The sequence below is a fragment of the Bombina bombina genome, chromosome 4 (genome assembly GCF_027579735.1).
Source record: "Bombina bombina isolate aBomBom1 chromosome 4, aBomBom1.pri, whole genome shotgun sequence".
NCBI classification, from domain to species: domain Eukaryota; kingdom Metazoa; phylum Chordata; class Amphibia; order Anura; family Bombinatoridae; genus Bombina; species Bombina bombina.
The window spans coordinates 774,705,686-774,728,411 of record NC_069502.1 but is presented as its reverse complement, the minus strand read 5'-3'; the positions used below and the strand labels follow the sequence as shown (position 1 = coordinate 774,728,411).

The 22,726-nt window shown below is 39.3% G+C and overlaps 1 protein-coding gene across 1 annotated transcript in view; it reads left to right on the top strand.

Moving 5' to 3' along the window:
- Positions 1-2,055: 2,055 nt before the first annotated feature.
- The window catches only part of LOC128657846 (pecanex-like protein 2), a 629,457-nt gene continuing 608,786 nt past the window's right edge, over positions 2,056-22,726 (top strand). Inside the window, 3 exon segments of the mRNA XM_053712268.1 lie at positions 2,056-2,075; positions 2,792-2,945; positions 10,785-10,817. Coding sequence (XP_053568243.1) covers positions 2,056-2,075; positions 2,792-2,945; positions 10,785-10,817 — 207 coding nt within the window.

Genomic DNA, 22,726 nt, shown 5'->3' with positions numbered 1-22,726 from the left:
TGTGTTGAGGAAACATTGGGTTATTTTAAAAACTGACCCAATTTTAGGTGACATTTTGGCAGATAAACCTCAGGTGGTTTTTAAAAAAGGCAAGAACCTTAAAAACTTATTGGCTTCAAGTAGACTGAGGGATCCTACAATGCAGGTTGATAATAGTCGTAATTGGCTAACTTCTAAGAAGGGAACCTTAGGTGTATGAAACCTGTTTGCAATATGTGTAGCCATGTTGATAATTCTTCTAGTTTTACTAACTGGCATGGCACACAGAAGTTTAATATCAAACATAGGACATCCTGTGATACCACATTTGTGGTTTATTTAATTAGCTGTGGGTGTGGCCTACTTTATGTAGGACGCACAAAAAGAAAAATAAGAACCAGAACGAATGAGCATCTTTATAATATCAAAATGGCCAAGAAAGATAAACCAATTAAACATAGTATTCCAATTCACTTTTCAGAAACACATAACTTTAATTCTTTATCTCTCAAGGTCAAAGTGATTGATTGGATACCTACTAACATACACAATAGGCTCCTTGCTTTAAGACAACAGGAGACCTATTGGATTTACAAGATTGGGAGTCTACACCCTAGAGGACTTAATGTAGATTTAGATCTTGCTGCTCATATGTGAATGAACTAGTTGTTTTTTTAACTATTTAGAGGTTTTGTGTGGAAAAGTTTTTTTAGAGAAGCTTTTCATGTGTGAGACTTTTTTCATGTGTGAGAATTTTTTATGAGATTTTTTATGAGATTGTTTACGAGATTTTTTATGAGATTGTTATGAGATATTTTATAGTATAGTGCTGCTAGGTTATGTATTCTTTTATTATATTGTTATTATATTATTAATTTTGTATTAATTTTGTTATATACAGGTCAGTCTAATTAACCCAATATGATTAAATTATTTATTTACTTTATCATCTAGTTTGATATATGGTGACATTAATGTTATTAAGTCAGTTTTTATATTCAGTGCTGCAATATTGTAATAGTGTAATGTATTAATTTTTACATATATCACCGTGATTTTGTTAGTTTTGTATTAATTAAGTAACATATGATGCCTCTCAATTAAATATGTATTCAGGATAATTTTGCTCAACCTTTGTAGCATCAAATATACTGTATTTAACCAATAGAGGGCGCTTGTGCCTAAGGTATAAAAGATGGACTACCTATGGTGACAGTATACCGTTTGAACTTTTGAACATTTGTGCTGCCCTTGACAAAGTTCGGCCGAGATCCGAACGAAACGTTTAGGGATATTGTTTTGGGACTATTTTCTATCATCAGCTGTGTGACTGTGCGGTCGGAGAAAGGATCCATTTGAGGGGGACGCTCCGAATTCAGCTCCATACTGACGTCAGACGCCGATTCAGGTTTGCCGGCTCGTCTTCCATTACGGACGTTTCAGCTTGTTTCAGAGCAGGACTCAGACCGCTGCAGGCTTACACTGGATTACACTGTGTGCTTTTAGGACGATCATTGCTGCTTACCTGAGTGTAAGTTTTTATGTTTATTTATTCATCTGCTATAAATAAATTACTCAAGCTTGTTTCTCTTTTGCACTTCTTTGTACTCCCTTGTTTTAAAAGAATTCTAGCTGCTGATTGGTGGCTACATGTATATACCGATTGTCATTGTCTCACACGTGTTCAGCTAGAAACCAGTAGTGCATTGCTGCTCCTTTAAAAAATGATACCAAAAGAATGAAGCAAATTTGATAATAGAAGTAAGCTGGAAAGTTGTTTAAAATTGTATGTTCTACCCAAATCATGAAAGAAAATTTTTGTGCTTCATGTCCCTTTAAGGACCCCATATAAATGTATGGCTATTAAACGCCCAATTTAAAATATATTTCCTAAAACTATTTAATGGCATAAGGCATGAATTTAGGTAAGGCTGCAAGGGTGCCCCTCTGTCTGTGTCTGCCGTTCTCTCCTCCAGGGGTATCTTTTGAGTTGTGGCCAACCCAATACACACAATTTTAGTTCCACTTTTTCAAAAGAGCTGCAAAAACTAGTGAAGAGGGTCACAAGTGGCTCTTATGTCACCAGTTAGTCATCAGTGCATCAGAGAATTCCACTATTTTACTGTGTTTTTCACCTGTTTTCACTTGGTTGCTCTATTGTTGAATAAACAGACTTTGCAGGCCTTGCAATCCTTATATTGTTTTAGGGACAGTCTACTCCAGAATTTTTATTGTTTAAAAAGATAGATAATACCTTTATTTACCCTAGTTTTGCATAACCAACACAGTTATATTAATACAGTTTTTACCTCTGTGATTCCTTGTATCTAAGCCTCTGCAGACTGCCCCATTATTTCACTTCTTTAGACAGACTTGCATTTTAGCCAATCAGTGCTGACTCCTAGGTAACTCCACGAGCGTAAGCACAATGTTATCTATATAACACACAGAAATGAATGCCTTCTAGCTGTAAAAAAACTGTCAAATGCATTAAGATAAGAGACGGCCTTCCAAGGTTTAGAAATTAGCATATGAGCCTACCTGGATTTAGCTTTCAACTAAGAATACCAAGCAACGCAAATTTGATGATAAAAGTAAATTGGAAAATCTAAATCATAAAAGTTTAATTTTGAGTAGACTGTCCCTTTAAATTAAATTTATATTTTATTTACTATAACTTGTACAATTTAAACTTGAAGGAATTCTGGTCTGCATTCTACTTTTAGTTCTAGATATTTGCAATGGTTAATGCCAGTTGTTTTCATACACCTTTTTACTTCACAAGATACATATATATATTTTTTGTTTGCAGAACAGAAGATATTGGAGAAAATGTCCTGACTGTATTTTTAGCTATCCTTGTGTCATTTTTTGGATTTTTGGTCCTAAGCCAAGGTCTTTTTAAAGACTTTTGGATATTTCAATTTTGCATTGTTCTGGCAGGCTGCCAGTATTCTCTCCTTAAGGTAAGTAAAAAATATGAACCTTATTACAATGCCTTGATTTTTTTAATTATAAATATATAATATTTGGTCAGTATTGCCTGTACAGTAAATTACTTTCTATTAATGAAACAGTGGTATAATCATAGTTTGCGGAATATTCTACAGTAATAAACAGGTAGAATCCAGTATCATATAAAATTAACCAGAGTTTTGATCTTTGGTTAATTTTATAAGCACTTGTAATGACTGATTAATCATCCGGCGTCTGCAAACGGGCAATCATTTGGCACTCCACTTGTAATCTAGCCTTTCCTGTCTATAAAACCATGGGAGCTGCCATGTTGTAACCTAGGTTTCTTTCTATTCTGTGACCAAGTGTGTAGCTAATGTCTGTTTGGAATATAACAGTGTTCTGCACTTCCATTTCTAACAGGAACTGAAAAGCTCACAATTTCAGAATGAGATTACAGGAAAGGGGGACAAAATAAATAATGAAAATATATTGCAGAGTCTTTTTTTCTTTATATAAATAGTTTATTAGTTTATGTTATCATCTCAAAGCATTTAATCTCCCTTTAAGTTTGTTGATGGTTTTATTTTAAAGGGATATTTTGTGGGGCATATAAAGTTTTTCACAGTTTTGAATTAGATGGCATTTTATTTCAACTTCTTCACTTCAACTTTATATATATAAATAGATTTTATCCTGGCAGAGCTTGACTTAATCTGTTTCTACTTTGAGTATGAAGAAAAAGATTTATCATAAGTACCAGTATTTTTAGGTTCTGTCCCCTGTTGCTGGAGAACATATTTCTGTATACTCAGAAGACATCTTGAAGGGCAAAGCGGAAGTGCACAGTGTTACAGGGACTGGTGAAACTGCATCCAGGTGAATTCCGAAAATGGCAAGGTGGATTCTTTCACCACCCTGCCATTTTCGCAATCCACCGGGATGCAGCGTAAGGCAAACGGAGCAGCAAAGGCAAAAAAAAAAACTAACCACCGGCACGAAATATAACAAAAAAAAAATCCTACACAAAGTATTGACTTTTAAACTGCAAACCCCCCACATCGCAATAAACCTATTTACCCTATTAACCCCTAAACCCCTACATCGCAAAAAACCTATTTACCCTATTAACCCCTAAACCCCTACATCACAATAAACCTATTTACCCTATTAACCCCTAAACCGCAAAACCACTAAATTGCAATAAACCTATTTACCCTATTAACCCCTAAACCCCTACATCGCAATGAACCTATTTACCCTATTAACCCCTAAACCCCTACATTGCAATAAACCTATTTATCCTATTAACCCCTAAACCCCTACATCGCAATAAACCTATTTACCCTATTAACCTCTAAACCGCGAAACCCCTACATCGCAATAAACCTATTCACCCTATTAACCCCTAAACCCCTACATCGCAATAAACCTATTTACCCTATTAACCCCGAAACCCCTACATCACAATAAACCTATTTACCCTATTAACCCCTAAACCCCTACATTGCAATAAACCTATTTACCCTATTAACCCCTAAACCCTACATCGCAATTAATTTATTTATTCTATTAACCCCTAAACCGCAAAACCCCTACATCGCAATAAACCTATTTAACTTATTAACCCTTTAAACTGTCAAAACCCACAACTCAAATAACTATTTAAATAACTAAGTACAGTACACTAACTTAACACCCCCTAACCTAACAACCCCTACCTAACACCCCATTAAATAAACCAAAATTACCTAAACTAATACATTCAAAGTTTACAAAAAATAAAAAAACTAAGTTTACAAAAAATAAAAAAGCTAACATTACAGAAAATAAAAAATCAAATTACCAAATTTAACAAAATTAAACCTAATCCCTATGAAAATAAAAACACCCCCTACTCCAATAATAAACTACCAGTAGCCCTTAAAAGGGCTTTTTGAAGGGCATTGCATCAAGATAATCAGCTCTTTTACAAAAAATATAGAAAGTCCCACCTAACAGTAAACCCCCCACCCACCAAACCCCCCCAAATAAAATAACCTAACACTAAAAAACCTAAACTACCCATTGCCCTGAAAAGGGCATTTGTTTGGGCATTACCCTTAAAAGGGCATTTAGCTCTTTTTCTGTCCATCCCTAATCTAAATAAAACAAATCCCCCCCCAAAAAACCCTTAAAAAATCCTAAGTCTTACCCCCAGGTTGGTACTCACGGTTCCTGAAATTCGACATAGAAGGTCCTGTTCCAGGCGGTGAAGTCTTTTTCCAGGAACATCCTGCACAGAGTGGAGCGGAGCTGAAGACCGGCGACTCTGGAACTGAAGACCGTCGACCGCAGAGCCATGGAGGATCCTCTTTGTACGATCTCCACCGTACACTGAAAAGTGAATTCAAGGTACGCGATTAAAGATGGCGTCCCTTGAATTTTTATTGGATGATTTGATTTTTCCAATTCAAATCAGCCAATAGGATGAAAGCCACTCAAATACTATTGGCTGTTTAAATTAGCCAATAGGATGAGAGCAAGTGAAATTTTATTGGCTATTCAAATCAGCCAATAGAATTTCACTTGCTCTCATCCTATTGGCTAATTTAAACAGCCAATAGTATTTGAGTGGCTTTCATCCTATTTGCTAATTGAAATCAGCCAATAGGAATTCAAGGGACGCCATCTTTAATCGCGTACCTTGAATTCACTATTCAGTGTACGGCGGAGATCATATGAAGAGGATCCTCCACGCTCCATGGCTCCGCGCCGTCGCCGGTCTTCAGCTCCGCGGTCTTCAGTCTTCAGAACTGCTCCGCGCAGGATGTTCCTGGAAGAAGAGGTTGCGCTTGGAAGAAGACTTCACCGCCTGGAACAGAACCTTCTCCGCCAAACTTCAGGAACCGTGAGTACCAAACTGGGGGTTAGACTTAGGATTTTTTAAGGGTTTTTTTTTTTTGGGGGGGGGGGTTATTTGTGTATTTTAGTGTTAGGTTATTTTAGTGTTTTTTAGTGTTAGGTTATTTTATTTGGGGGGTTTACTGTTAGGGGGTCTTTGTGTATTTTCTTGAAAAAGAGCTGATTATCTTGGGGCAATGCCCTGCAAAAAGCCCTTTTAAGGGCTACTGGTAGTTTATTCTTAGAGTAGGGGGTGTTTTTATTTTGGGGGGTCTTTTTTTATTTTCTTAGGCCTAGATTTAGAGTTTGATGGTAGCCGTCAAAACCAGCATTAGAGGCTCCTAACGCTGGTTTTAGGCTACCGCTGGTATTTGGAGTCAGTCAGGAAAGGGTCTAACGCTCACTTTCCAGCCGCGACTTTTCCATACCGCAGATCCCCTTACGTCAATTGCGTATCCTATCTTTTCAATGGGATCTTTCTAACGCCGGTATTTAGAGTCTTGGCTGAAGTGAGCGTTAGAAATCTAACGACAAAACTCCAGCCGCAGAAAAAAGTCAGTAGTTAAGAGCTTTCTGGGCTAACGCCGATTTATAAAGCTCTTAACTACTGTGCTCTAAAGTACACTAACACCCATAAACTACCTATGTACCCTAAACCGAGGCCCCCCCACATCGCCGCCACTCTATAAAAAAAAAATTTCCCCTAATCTTCCGCTCCGTACACTGCCGCCAACTACGTTATCCCTATGTACCCCTAATCTGCTGCCCCTTACACCGCCGACCCCTATATTATATTTATTAACCCCTAATCTGCCGCCCCCGCTATCGCTGACCCCTGCATATTTTTATTAACCCCTAATCTGCCGTCCGCACGCTGCCGCCAGCTACATTATAGCTATGTACCCCTAATCTGCTGCCCCTAACACCGCCGACCCCTATATTATAGTTATTAACCCCTAATCTGCCCCCCTCAACGTCGCCTCCACCTGCCTACACTTATTAACCCCTAATCTGCCGAGCGGACCGCACCGCTACTATAATAAAGTTATTAACCCCTAATCCGCCTCACTCCCGCCTCAATAACCCTATAATAAATAGTATTAACCCCTAATCTGCCCTCCCTAACATCACCGACACCTAACTTCAAGTATTAACCCCTAATCTGCCGATCGGAGCTCACCACTACTCTAATAAATTTTTTAACCCCTAAAGCTAAGTCTAACCCTAACCCTAACACCCCCCTAAGTTAAATATAATTTTATTCTAACGAAATAAATTAACTCTTATTAAATAAATTATTCCTATTTAAATCTAAATACTTACCTGTAAAATAAACCCTAATATAGCTACAACATAAATTATAATTATATTATAGCTATTTTAGGATTTATATTTATTTTACAGGTAACTTTGTATTTATTTTAACCAGGTACAATAGCTATTAAATAGTTAAGAACTATTTAATAGCTAAAATAGTTAAAATAATTACAAAATTACCTGTAAAATAAATCCTAACCTAAGTTACAATTAAACCTAACACTACACTATCAATAAATTAATTAAATAAACTACCTACAATTATCTACAATTAAACCTAACACTACACTATCAATAAATAAATTAAATAAACTACCTACAATTAAACCTAACACTACACTATCATTAAATTAATTAAATACAATACCTACAAATAAATACAATTAAATAAACTAACTAAAGTACAAAAAATAAAAAATAACTAAGTTACAAAAAATAAAAAAATATTTACAAACATTAGAAAAAAATTACAACAATTTTAAACTAATTACACCTACTCTAAGCCCCCTAATAAAATAACAAAGCCCCTCAAAATAAAAAAATGCCCTACCCTATTCTAAATTACAAAAGTTCAAAGCTCTTTTACCTTACCAGCCCTGAACAGGGCCCTTTGCGGGGCATGCCCCAAAGAATTCAGCTCTTTTGCCTGTAAAAAAAAACATACAATACCCCCCCCCAACATTACAACCCACCACCCACATACCCCTAATCTAACCCAAACCCCCCTTAAATAAACACTAAGCCCCTGAAGATCTTTCTACCTTGTCTTCACCTCGCCGGGTATCACACCGATCCGTCCTGGCTCCAAAATCTTCATCCAAGCCCAAGCGGGGGCTAGACATCCATCACCGGCGGCTGAAGAGGTCCAGAAGAGGCTCCAAAGTCTTCATCCTATCCGGGAAGAAGAGGCGATCCGGACCGGCAACCATCTTGATCCAAGCGGCATCTTCTATCTTCATCCGATGAGGACCGGCTCCATCTTGAAGACCTCCAACGCGGACCCATCTTCTTCTTCCGACGACTTCCTGACGGATTCTATCAGCCAATCGGAATTAAGGTAGGAAAATTCTGATTGGCTGATGGAATCAGCCAATCAGAATCAAGTTCAATCCGATTGGCTGATTCAATCAGCCAATCAGATTGAGCTTGCATTCTATTGGCTGTTCCGATCAGCCAATATCATATTAAAAATTTATATTTTTTAAGATAGTAGTCCATTAAAATTATAGTATTGCTACACCTGTAGCTTAAATTTTTATATAAAAGAAGAGTTACAAAATAGGTTGTTTCTACATCTGTAGTTTAAAAAATAATTAGACTGCCCTCTGGGCTTATCGACTAGTTACTAATAATTCTGCTTTGTGCCTCAGCACATCCCACTGTAGGGATGTGGAAGCCTATGGGGCCGAATTAATAATGTCTGTCCGACATGATATGCTGTAGCATATCATGTCCGACAGACATCGCTGAATGCCGAAAGTATATTGCAGAGTTTTTTTTTCTTTATATATCAAAATAACAAGAGTATTACATTGAGCAATGATACTTTTTTATTGGACTAACTATACATTTATAAGATGACAAGCTTTCGGAAGAATGTCCTTTTTCAAGTCTGAAGCAATACTGACCAATTTGATGGAATTTACAGATTATATCTTAAAACACAGGCTAAAAAGACAAAGTGTTACAGAGGTCTGAATGCAGGGGGAGGAGGGGTGTCGTAAAAATCATGATGGGGTTTAGGAGACAGGCAGATAGTGTCAGTAAAAGATTACAGGCAGGGGAAAAAATATGGTAATACACACAGCATATACTGACAAAGTTATATATCAACATTTTTCTTTATATAAATAGTTTATCGGTTTATGTTATCATCTCAAAGCATTTAATCTCCCTTTAAGTTTGTTGATGGTTTTATTTTAAAGGGATATTTTGTGGGGCATATAAAGTTTTTCACAGTTTTGAATTAGATGGCATTTCTTTTCAACTTCTTCACTTCAACTTTATATATATAAACAGATTTTATCCTGACAGAGCTTGACTTAATGTGTTTCTACTTTGAGTATGAAGAAAAAGATTTATCATAATTACCGGTATTTTTATCATAAGTAAAAGTATTTTTATCATAAGTACCGGTATTTTTAGGTTCTGTCTCCTTAGACCTTACCTCCAATAATTATAAACAGTGGCGTCACTAGGGTTGGTGTCACCCGGTGCGGTAAGTCATGGTGTCACCCCCCCCCCAGAAAGCAGACACACACAAAAACACAGGCAAACACACATACAAACACTCAGACACACTTAAAAACATACTCAGATGCACACACAAACACTTGGAAACACACTCAGACACACACACAAAAACACACACACAAAAACACTGAGACACACAAAAACTCAGACACACACATACAAAATATGTAAACTGCACTGCATTAATTATGAAGCTCATGCCTAGAGCTGCTCCCTGGCTCAGCAGAACATAAAATGAAAGATAAACAGAGCACTCTTTTTAGGTTTAGGCGCACAAACTATGAAAATTCTGCTCTCTGACTCTGTTCCAAGTCTGTCAGTGCACAGCCCTGGGCCGCATGTCACTGAGCAGTGAGCACAGATAGGCAGGCAGGTTTAGGCTAGCAGCGCAACTTTGCAAGCCCCACTGCACACCCACAACATTCATAGTGAAATTGGGCAGGGGAGGAGCAAAGTACAAACAAGCAAAAGCAGCCGGGAAAACTATTTGTTGAAATTGCAGCACTGGCTCAAGGGGCAAAAAAATTGTGTGTCTACAACTTCCCCAGTCCCACTAATGTTCACAAATGCCAGCCTCTAATAAAATAATCTATGCATCTCAACATTGTATTTCTTTGAATTTCAATAAAATTAAAAAAAAAATAAAAAAAAAAAATATTTTTTTTTTATTTATTTTTTGTGTCACCCCCTGGAGGGTGTCACCCGGGTGCGGCCCCCCCCCCCTAGTGACGCCACTGATTATAAATAATATCAAGGGGGATATTTATCAAAGGATCACTGTCGGATCAGGTCCGCCAGACCTTGCTGAATGCGGAGAGCAATACGCTTTCCGTATTCAGCGTTGCACCAGCAGCTCTTGTGAGCTGCTGGTGCAACGCCGCCCCCTGCAGATTCGCGGCCAATCAGCTGCCAGCAGGGAGGTGTCAATCAACCCAATCGTACTCGATCGGGTTGAGTTTCGGTGATGTGTGTCCGCCTGCTCAGAGCAGGTGGACAGGGTTATGGAGCAGCGGTCTTTAGACCACTGCTTCATAACTGCTGTTTCTGGCGAGCCTGCAGGCTCGCCAGAAACACAGGCCCTCAAGCTCCATCCGGAGCTTGATAAATGGGCCTCATAGTGTGTTCATAAATGATGCTTTGTTAATGTTGACCCTGTTGCTGGAGAACATATTTCTGTATACTCAAGACATCTTGAAGGGCAAAGCAGAAGTGCACAGTGTTACAGGGACCAGTGCCCTTGATAAATCAGCCCCTATATGCTCACAGATCAGGGCGCTTGTGTAAGGATTATGTATAGTGATTTTTTATATGCATATGTAATTGAATATTGTTAAAAATGAAGTTAAAAGTGTGGGAAGAAATTAAAATATGATCCTTTTTTTTTTTTGTTTATCTAGAGTGTTCAACCTGATCCTGCTTCTCCAATACATGTAAGTTTTTTATTTCAGATCTGAACACTGTGATCATAATCTAAAAGTGAAAAATATGGCAATATACTGGTTTCTCAGAGTGCAAAGTCTGATCTAGTTTACTACGATTCAGGCATTAGGGCATATTGATCAAGCTCCATATAAAAACAGAAGTAATCAAGAAGTTATAAAGCAGTGGTCTAAAGACCGATGCTCCATAACTTGTCCGCCTGCTCTGAGGCGGCAGACAGAAATCAACCCGATCAAATATGATTGGGTTGATTGACACCCCCTGCTAGCGGCCGATTTGCTGCAAATCTGCAGGGGGCGGCATTGCTGTCCGCATTCATCATTGCACCAGCAGTTCTGGTTAACTGCTAGTGCAATGATAAATGCCGACACCATATGCAGTCGGCATTTACGATGTGGACATGATACTCTACTTCGTATCATGTCCACTCGCACATTGGTAAATAGGACGCATTACATGCATCTTGGGACTTTTACATTGAATTTGCACAACTGAATCACTGTTACTCTTTATGCCCTCTACTTAATCACTTGATATAAAGCTCTCGATATTACAGCATCCTTTTATGTTTTCACCCTTGTCAGCAAATATTCCATGCCCTATTCACTCTGCCCAGGTCTTACATCAATCCTCCTTTCCACTCTTCTTACTAAAACCTCTGAATTTGTTTCGCTTGTTTTCTTTTACCTTTTATCTCACTTTTTGAAGCTATGTATTTTCTGTATGTAAGTTTGTTAGCCATATTCTCCTGTTTGAACACCTTACATAAAGGCTGTAAATATTATAGAATTTGATTCATGAAATAGACCCACTATCCCTTTGCATCAAGTGTTATATTGAGTTTGTAAAAATTGTATTACCTTATCATTGTAGCAATTTTAACCTAAACTAATAATATTTATTTCATAAGGTGGTGAGAGTCCACAAGCCACTACTCCTGGGATTCAACTCCTGGTTACTAAAAGTGGATCATATACAGTTTAGGAGAGGATAGACTTATTTGCATTTTTTCAATCAGACAATGTCACAGCAGTAGCATATATCAATCATCAAGGGGGAACACACAGGTGAAAAACTGGGAAGCAGATTATCTGAGTCATAAATCTCTTTTCTCAGGGAATGGTCTTTACATCTGGAGGTTTGCAATCAGATTGTAGAACAATGGGGTCTCCCAGAGATAGATCTGATGGCTTCTTGTTTAAACAACAAGCTTTCCAGATACTTTTCAAGATCCACAGGTGGTGTTTGTAGATGCTCTAACAGCTCCTTGGTCGTTTCCTCTTGCTTACATCTTTCCACCACCTGTTCTGCTTCTAAGAGTTATAGCTCAATTAGGAATGTTCATCATTGGTTCTGATAGCTCCTGTAATAAACTTCTCCTTTAAGGGGCGTGACTGGAGTTAATAAGCAGCCTTCTTAAGGATTCACATTGGATACACTAGTTGCTTGGTATTGAAGCAGTAATCTGTACTTGGCCTCCTAATCACACCTGTGATCCTTTTTCCTCTGACTGCTTGTCAGCACAGTCTCAGCGTAACTTGCTGCTTGCTTTGTGTGAGCATTACCTCCTTCACCTGAACAGCAATCCTCCTCTCCAGCTGTCACTCAGTGAATCTCAACCCCCAACAACAGAATCAGCACATCCGGAACTCCCTGCACAGACCAAGTGAGGTTTGTGGTTACTCTTCTACAGGAATAAACTTTATATGTGTCAACTATAGAACTATAGTTCCCAGCTGCTTTAACCACTAACTTTGTTTTCCATAATCTTTTGTCCTTCGCCTCTGTGTCTCATCTAATATGGAACTTCAGGGGAATCCAGCTGTACCTAATCTTAAATTTCCATTGCTTATTTCCAAAATTACAAAGTAAGCTTACTAACTACCTTATTTGCTTTCTTGTCATTTTTCATACGTATGTTTCAATATAGTTTCTGCTCTATATTTATATCGCTGCTGCAACCTTATATTGGGGTATTTTACATCAGTCATGCATAATTGATTTGCATTCAGAAAGTAAATTAACCCTTTTTATAATAACAAACAACACTCATTCCAACTATTAGATTTAACATACAGAATCTGTTGAACCTGATAGTTAAATAATGACACAACAACAACTTTTTATAAAGAAAGAATATAACAGAGACTTTTATGTTACAGAATATTACAGAATACCAAGCCTTAAAAAGACAAAGGGCTGTTGTTTGATTACTCAGTACATACTACAAACATGAGTTTAGCTGATTTAACTAATCATGTAAAATAATTATCTCACAAAGTAGACCAGTCAACCCAGGGTCTGCGTGAATTACAAGTAGAAAACCAAACATTGAAAAATATTATAAAAGAGGGGATGAGAACACCTGCTTCCCCCATACAGGTACCAGAACCCCCAATAAGTCCTCCAGACAATTTCTATGGAGATAGGAAGACTTTCCGGCAGTTTTATAATGCCTGTAGATTATTTATTAATTTAAAACCAAAGATGTTTCCTAATGAACGTTCTAAAGTTCTCACTATTATATCATTCCTTATGAATGAACCTAGAGCTTGGGCGGACACCTTTTTTGAGAGTGATGATCCCATTTTTAACTCTGTTGACAACTTTTTCTCTGCAATAGCAGAATTATACGAAGATCCTTATCACCAGCTCACTGCAGAGAACAAGTTACGTAGCCTCAAACAGAATTAAAAAAAAAAATAGAGGACTACATCTCTGAATTTAAGGTGTAGTAAAAAGATACAGAGTGGAATCAAATTTCCCTAAAAAATCAGTATAGAATTGGTCTACCCTTCTATCTTTAGCTGAATTCTCCCACAACAATGCTGTTCACTCCTCCACAAGGCTTACACCATTTTATGCGAACTATGGATTCCATCCATCTTTTCATCTACTTCCAACTCCTTCCCATGATTGTCCGGTCGTTGATGATTTAACCAACACTATTAAAGATACATTCGCTCTATTAGCAGATAACATCCAAATCGCGCAAAATCATCAAAATAAATACTACGATCTAAGAAGGAAGCCATCGCCTCCTTATGCCATAGGAGATTTGGTATGGTTATCAACCAAACATCTGCGTCTAACTGTCCCTAGTAAGAAATTCAATAGGAACTACATTGGTCCTTTTCCCATCAGTAAGGTTGTCAATGAAAATGCTCAACCCCCAACAACAGAATCAGCACATCTGGAACTCCCTGCACAGCACAAGTGAGGTTTGTGGTTACTCTCCTACAGGAATTAACTTTATATGTGTCAACTATAAAACTATAATTCCCAGCTGCTTTAACCACTAACTTTGTTTTCCATAATATTTTGTCCTTCGCCTCTGTGTCTCATCTAATACGGAACTTCAGGGGAATCCAGCTGTACCTAATTTTACATTTCCATCGCTTGTTTCCAAAATTACAAAGTAAGCTTACTAACTACCTTATTTGCTTTCTTGTCATTTTTCATACGTATGTTTCAATATAGTTTCTCTATGTTTATATCGCTGCTGCAACCTTATATTGGGGTATTTTACATCAGTCATGCATAATTGATTTGCATTCAGAAAGTAAATAAACCCTTTGTATAATAACAAACAACACTCATTCCAACTATTAGATTTAACATACAGAATCTGTTGAACCTGATAGTTAAATTAATGAGACAACAACAACTTTTTATAAAGAAAGAATATAACAGAGACTTTTATGTTACAGAATATTACAGCTCCAGCCTGGCCCTGCAGATCTTAGTTTGTGGACTTGATTTAGATGATCAGTTTTCTTCTGTGGTCTCTTCCACTATTACACAACCTACTGTCCCAAGGGCCCTTCTTTCATCAAGATCTTGAGTCTGTCAATATATGTACTGTCATCGATGGGTCCCTAAGAGACACTCTATTCCACCCATATATTCTTCTGGAGCAAAGTATGGTTATGTACTTATAAACTTCATCTGGCAAGTATATAGTATCCCACCACTTGAGTAAAATTCTCAGCAGGTGTGCAAGCTGCTGCATAAAAACTCCTTCACAAATCCAAAAAAGCAAGGAGCAGCAGCACCACCACCTTATAGAAAAAGAAGTTTATTTAGCCAAAACACTTCCAAAAATACCTATATTATAAACCCCTAATTAATCAATGTCCTACAAAGAAACTTGGTACCAAATGAATTTGACCCTTCCATACATAAACCTTGTCACCTTTCATTTGAAAATGTCAACCTCTTACAAGTTTCATCAAGTTTTTACATGCCTCCCTGCTGAAACCATGATGCCCTAAATCTCTTTCCTCAATAAACTACTTCTCCTTCTCCTACCTTAGTCAATGGTGCTGAAGAATATGAAGTTGAGGGGATTCTGTACTCTTGGGTCCATCGAGGATTTTTAGAGTGCGTAATACATTGGAAAGGATATGGTCCAGAAGAACGCTCCTGGGAACTTGAGACTGACCTCCATGCCACCGCTCTCCGTTCCTTTCATCATCAGCAACCTACTTGAACTTCTCCTGCCCTGAGGTCGCATTAGAGAGGGGGCAATGTCAATATACTTACTGAGGTTGACGGATCCCTCATTGCTTGCTAACCCCAAAGTAGCATCATAGTCATTAGGTCCCTTAGTGCACACTAACTCTGAAGCTATGACAGGATGTTTACCATGGTTGACGAATCCCCCAATGTGTTTGACTTCCGCTCCAGGCGTGATAACTTCTGCTTTCTTAGATACAATAACTTTAGGTTGGGTTCCATATGCGCTAAGTTCAGATACATTATCTTCCTTCCAAGCTTCTGGCATGCTAATCGATCTAAAAATTGAGGTTTGGGGTGCACTCTCTCGTATTGGCATGCACAACACACATTAACGTTTATAGGTTGGCGTTGGGGCAGGTACTGAATAACCATCCAATGCCTAGATTACATCATAGTTAAATCCAAGGTCTTTAAATACCCAGAAATCCAGAAGTGCTATTTGTGGTATTCCTTGCAAGCTCACCTGTTACCTGCCTTGTGCTTTATCCTTTCATCTGACTCTTTGACCCCTGGCTATTCTCCCTGCTACTGCCTCTTTGCCTGACCTCTTTGGAGTTGTCTTCAGATCTGCTACTTACTGGTTTTGCCATTTGGTCTGGACACTGAACTCTCTCTTCTCTTATCCCTTTATCTTGATGCACTGGCGGACTTCTTCTGGCTGACCCTAGGATACACTCTGACATTAGCTTTGGACTCTCTTTTTGCCCCAATGCCTATTTCTTTTCTGACAGGCCTATTCCCAAATCTAGGCCTTAATCAGTAAGGGGGATAGGTAAGGGTGTGCTCAATACCTGATTTTGGATCCCTCTACCAGTAACCTACCCAGGTAAGTCTAACATAATAACCAAACCTACAATATAGAATCCCAAAGTATGTTAAGCCCTTTCTTAACAGCTTGTCTCCCTTATGCAAAATATGCAGGAAATTAAATCCAGCCAATTACATATTTTGCAAAAATTTGAGGAATTACAAGTTTGCACAGCTCCTGTGCCCTCCATCATTTCAGCATCCACTGTTTCTGGAACACCAGAACCCATTATAATGCCAGTTTTCCTGCAAGGATGTTCTATTAAATCACTGAGTTATATCTCTGATCTTTCTTCTTTCAGGAGAACCCCGGGCCTGGCTTATAACCTATTGTTTACTTCCAGTCCTTCTCTGGAATCCTTAGATAGCTTTCTATAAGCTATGGGTACACTATATGATGATCCTCATAGAAGCTCAACAGCCCAATGTGCCCTGCGGTCCCTTCCCCAATGGAAAACAACTGTGGAGGTGTATGTGATGGATTTCAGATGTCTTGTCACATATATCACTTGGAATGAGCCTGCTTGGCATGCTTACAACTACCTTCTTCCCTTAAAGAAATAAACCAAGTCATACGTCTTGACGTCTGAGGCCATATATGCCTAGACTCGTCTAAAAAAGGCTTTATGTTTTGCCCCTGTGCTCTGCCATCCTTACCCTGACCTACAGTTCACTTTAGAGGTTGATGCCTCTGAGATAGGGGCTGGAGCAGTTCTAACCCAAAGGGATCCTTTAACCTCCAAGTCACACCCTGTAGCCTTTTCTTCCAAATGCTTTACTCCTGCTGAGAGGAATTACAATGTGGGTAATCGTGAACTCTTAGCCATTAAGATGGCCTTGACTGAATGGCGTCATTGGTTAGAAGGCACTGGCAATCCCATTCAGAGTCTCACCGACCACAAGAATCTGACTTACCTAGAGACTGCTCATCGACTATATCCTCGACAGGCAAGAGGGGCCTTGTTCTTTTCGCATTTTAATTTTGTGGTCTCTTATCTCCCTGGGACCAAAAACAAGAAGGCTGATGCCCTTTCCCATCAGTTTCCTCACTCAAGTGATTGTTCTGAAGCTCCTATTGAACATATCCTGTGTGGTTACTCAATTGAATACCACCCTTCTTTGAAGACTGCAACATGCCCAGTCTGGTAAACCTCCTGAAGCCCCCATGGCTTCCGATATCTTTTTTGTACCTCTGAACCTACACACTCCTGTGCTGTCCTGGGTTTACGATAGTAAACTCTCAGGACATCCTGGTTTGTCAAGGACTTTTAAGCGTCTTTCCCAACACGTATGGTGGCCTACTATGAAGTCTGATGCTCAGGATTATGTGAAAGCCTGCACAACTTGTGCTGCCAAAAAAAACTCCCCAATCCTTGCCTCCCGGCTTGCTCCAACCATTGTCAATTCCCAAACAACCATGGACACACATAACAATGGATTTAATTGTGGACCTTCCTCCTTCTGACCACCATACAGTTATCTGGGTTGTGGTGGATTGCTTTCCCAGACTGGCTCATTTTGTACCCCTAACCAAAATGCCTTCTGCCCAAGAATTAACGTCTCTTTTTCTCTTGCATGTGGTACGACTTCATGGCATTCCTGCGAATATTGTTTCCGAAAGAGGTCCACAGTTCATCTCTACCTTTTGGAGAGCCTTTTCTAAGTTGATCGGAACCACTGTTTCCATGTCTTTTGGCTACCATCCTCAGACCAATGGACTAACCTAGAGAGTAAACCAGGTTCTTGAAGCCTACCTTAGAGTCTTTGTCAATGGTCTCCATACCAACTGGTCTGAGTTGTTACCCCTAGCTGAGCTGGCAAGAAACACTCATTGGCACTCTTCTCTTCAATGTTCTCCATTTCAAGCCGCAGCAGGGTATCAACCTTGTGTCTTCCCTCTTTCTGCTTAGTCCACAGGGGTTCCTGCTGCAGACCGACATGTTACTGAACGCACCACTCATGGCAATGTATTCGCTTTCAGCTGCGTTCAGCAGTCTCTAGATATAAAAGTTTTCTGATCGTCATAGAGCTTCTGTACGTGCCATCTCAGTAGGTGAACGTGTTAGGGTCTCTACTCAACATATTTGTCTATGTTAACCTTTTCACAAATTGGGGCCTAGGTTTATCGGTCCTTACAAAGTCCTGAAAAGACTGTCTCCTGTTGCCTACAAAGTGGCCTTGCCCAAAACCTTGCGCATACACCCAGTCTTCCACATATCCCTACTCAAACCTTACAAGAAGAATATATATACCCGGCTCCGAGCTCCTCCTCCTCCGCTCCGGGTCCGTGGTGACTCTGAATATTAGGTTGCTAAGATCCTGGACTCCAGATACAGGCACAGACAACTGCAATATCTGGTACATTGGAAAAGTTACTCTGTGGCAGATCGTTCCTGGGTTCCTGCCCGTAATGTGCATGCTCCATCTTTGGTCTCCAAATTCCATGCTGCTCATCCTTTGAGACTGACTCTGGTTCCCAGAGGGGGGCTATGTCATGCCGCACCAGCCGTTGCTAGGGACGTGGTGCCTGATGCTCGTTACCTAGGGGGGAGTCAGCTCCTGTCTGCGTGTGGTGGTGACATCATTGCTGCGCGTTGCCTCGTTCAGAAGCCAGTCATGATCTCCTGTGGCAGGAATCCTGCGCCTATGTAAGGGACTCTATTGCTACCTATCACTACCCAAGTATAGGTGTTACTTACTGTTCTCCTGGCTGTTATTGTATGCTGAACTGTCATACTGTTTCTGACCAATGCTTGTCTGACCACTCTGTTTACCCCTTAACTGCTAGATTGATATACTGCTGCTGAACTCTGCTTGTCTGACCATTCTGCCTGTTTACCCCTTAACTGCTGGATTGATATACTGCTGCTGAACTCTGCTTGTCTGACCACTCTGCTTGTTTACCCCTTAACTGCTGGATTGATGTACTGTTGCCGAACCCTGCCTGCCTTACCATCCTAGTCGTTTACCTCTGGACTGCCTTGTTGTTGCTGAACCCTGCCTGCCTGACCTTTCTAGTGGTTTTCCTCTGGACTGCCTTTTTGTTGCTGAACCCTGCCTGCCTGACCTTTCTAGTGGTTTACCTATGTTCTGCCTTGTTGTTGCTGAACCCTGCCTGCCTGACCTTTCTGGTAGTTTACCCGTGAACTGCCTTTCTCTGATTTCCTGCCTGTTGCCGCTGAGGACTATCCTGCCTGTGGTGAGTGCCGCTTACCTCATCTTGTGAACTTTTCTCTACTTTGGGATATTCCCTATAATTCTGGCTCGACGCCAGGATAAGAAGACTACTGGCCGAGTTTGGTCTGATAGTGGAATATCCCACAAGCATTGCAGTTACTCTGCCATTATAAACTCAGGAGCCAGTGGGTGATTTTTTGATTCATCAGTTGTTGAGACATTAAAGATCCCTACTTGGAAGAAAACAATACCCCATCCATTTGCATGTTGTATGGTAATCCCATAAAGTCTGGTACAGTGTTATTTGAAACATTTCTGGTAATTCTTAGCCTGGGAAATTAACACTATGAAGCACGGTGAGCATACAAAGATATCAGGTAAGTATGCTTTGGTTTTCAGGAACCAGGTGAGCATACACAGGTATTAGCAATGCATGCTTTAGTTTTCAGGAACCAGGAACAAGGTAGGTAAGGCAATAACTCAGCCTAGAGTGGTAGGTTGAGTGACTATTTATAGGAATTCCCACTCCAATAGCCTCGAGGTGGGAGTTCCGGTAATTAGGACATGATCCCGTTAAATCTAGGCAGCGCACAGCCGTGCACACCTAGAGAGCTGCAGCAGTGGCTGAAGGAGTTGAGTCTTGGCATATCTCCATGTCGAATGCAGAGAAGTCACTCTCTGCATTCACTGAGACTGGGAAGCCAGACCATGAGCGGAGGTAAGTTCCTTACATGCAAAGTCTTTGCACATGCAGACGATACGCCAAACTGTAGAAATATCAATTTGAGACCTATTCAATTTCTGTGCTTCCTCCTATTACCTGGTCAAATTAAAATGGATACAAGAAAAGTGAAATCCATTTTTAACTGGCTTACACACACTAATAAAATAGTTGTTCAAAGCTTTAATGGATTTTCCAACTTTTTTAGATGATTCATTTTTAATTTTTCTCAAGTCTGTTCTCACATCACTCATCTTATCAGGAAACAAGACTCTTTTCATTGGAATTCTAAAGCTCAGCAAGCCTTTGAAGAACTTTAGCTGCTTTTTACTTTTGCCCCTATATTGGCTCAACTTAACTCAGGAGAACCCTCCTTTGTAGAAGTTGATGCCTCCTCAACATCTTCCAAAGGGCTATCCTGTCCCAGAGATTCCATGAAAAGGATCATCAGCAGAGAACTATGAATTTGGTGACAGAGAACTTTTGAGTATTAAGAGTGCTCTGGAGGAATGGAGACATCTCCTGGAGGGATTCTTTAGTCCTGTCTACTCCAACCATCGCAATCTAGAATACTTGAGAACTGTTAAACCACTTTGTCCTTGACAGGCTAAATGGGTCTTATATAATATAAGCCCCTTACAAGAAAAATGTATCACAAGAAAGTTTATTGGTGTTAGAAACAGGGTTTTACCTGGCATTCACTGCTGTGTGCACCCAATATAGCTGCCTCACCTTTTTACTGCTCCTGAACTTATCTAGTAAAAAGCTTAAAATAATAGACTATCCTTCAAAACAAAACAAAATACCACTTTAAGTATTTTTACATTTGACTGAACGCCACAAATCTCTTTCCAAAGCAAAGAAATTGCATTCCTATCCTGAGATACAGCTGGCATACAGAATGTATCTACTGAACACATAAGATACTACTGGATACATCTTGCTGCAATGGAAAACTGCAACACCTGCAGCAGAGAGACTACAAAAATAACATAAGGTACTGTAATGATACCCCTACACCACAACTTCACTTACCTGAAGCAAGTCAAAGAAATATGATAAATCTCTGGTAAAGTAATTTATATCCAGCTTTACAAATGTTGTAACTATACTTCTTTGTTTGGTAAAGAAAGCTGCTTTCATTCAACAGACTATTTCACTATTCAGCTTTCCTAATCAACATACCATGTGGCCTTATCAGACTGAATCTCTGGAATTTACTACTCAAAGATTTATCTCACTTCAGTCTAGCTAACATTTTCACACACCACTCCAAAGCCTCAAAGTAAAATGTATTCATACAACCCTTGTATCTTGTGTGACTTGTGCAAACCAAAAGGAATTCAGACATCATTACACCATCACAAATATCCATTTTAAAGGATATTAGTGTATTGAAAAAAAAAACCATAGGGCTCCATGTACTAAGCAGAGAAAGTTGCTCTGGAGCCCTTGAGGCGCAGGTTCGCATATGTGAAACTGCTTCGAGCAATGTAAGAAGCAGCGGTCATTAGACTGCTGCTTCTTACACTCTACACCACCTCTGAGGTGGCGAGGGAAAATTACTGAGAGCTCGCTCGCTCTCAGTGATAGACCAGAACTTTTCTCACATGACTGGTTGCGTAAGAGAAGGGGCGGGCATTTCACTCTAACAGTTACGCACGATTGAAAGTGGTTTTTCATGGCTATTTGCACACATCGGAATTAGTGATCACTTGAGCGCAATTGATGCTCACTTTCGTCAGGATATTGCATCCTCAGAACTCTGGTTGACTGTTTCGCAAAACAAAAATTGTCACAAAACACATAAAAAATACATTTGTAAGTCTAGTTACACTCATAATAACAGTATCTAATAAAAAGGGCTCAAATACATGAGGTCTCAGGTAGAAAAAAAGCAGGCAAAGGACTTTAACATGTCTAAATATGTATGTGTGTGTGTGTGTGTGTGTGTGTATATATATCTGTTTTTACATATTGACAGACATATATACACATATAAACACTTAAATTCATATGTACACATATATAGACGTTTATATAAATGCATTGGAGCCCTTTGCAGTTAAGTAGAAGAAAACATGTTAAAGCATATTTATGCAATATTCATATTTGATAAAGTGTTTGTGTATTTACAGTAAATATTTCACATTCTAATGTTCTGCACATAACAGAATATGCTCTATGCATTTCTAAATATATATTCCTATATATATATCTGTATATATCTACACCTATATATAATGTTGGGTAAGTGCACCTGAGAACATGTGAATTTGCATGCGAGTAGGGTGTTTTTTCTACTTTTTTTGCTCAAATGACATTTAACTTTTTACTTTCAACTTGTAATACTAGCATTACCTGACATGCTCAAAAAGCTTACTTCTAGCGGAGCTAGCGTGCATGCAGGTGCGTTAAATACTGCTCTATTTGTAATCTGGCCCTAAATCAGCAGACCTATTGTGCATCTTAGAACTTGGCTCGATGGGCGTGCAGGCCCAATTCTGGAAGCATCAGTACCATCAAATTATTCAATAATCCACTGCCCAAGGCAGAACAGAAAAGGGGGAGGTATATCCATCTGTTTTAAAACAGACTTAAACTTCAGGCCCTTTTCAGTTGGGCAACCAAAATCATTTGTGTGTATGGCTGCCAGGAGTGCAACATACATGA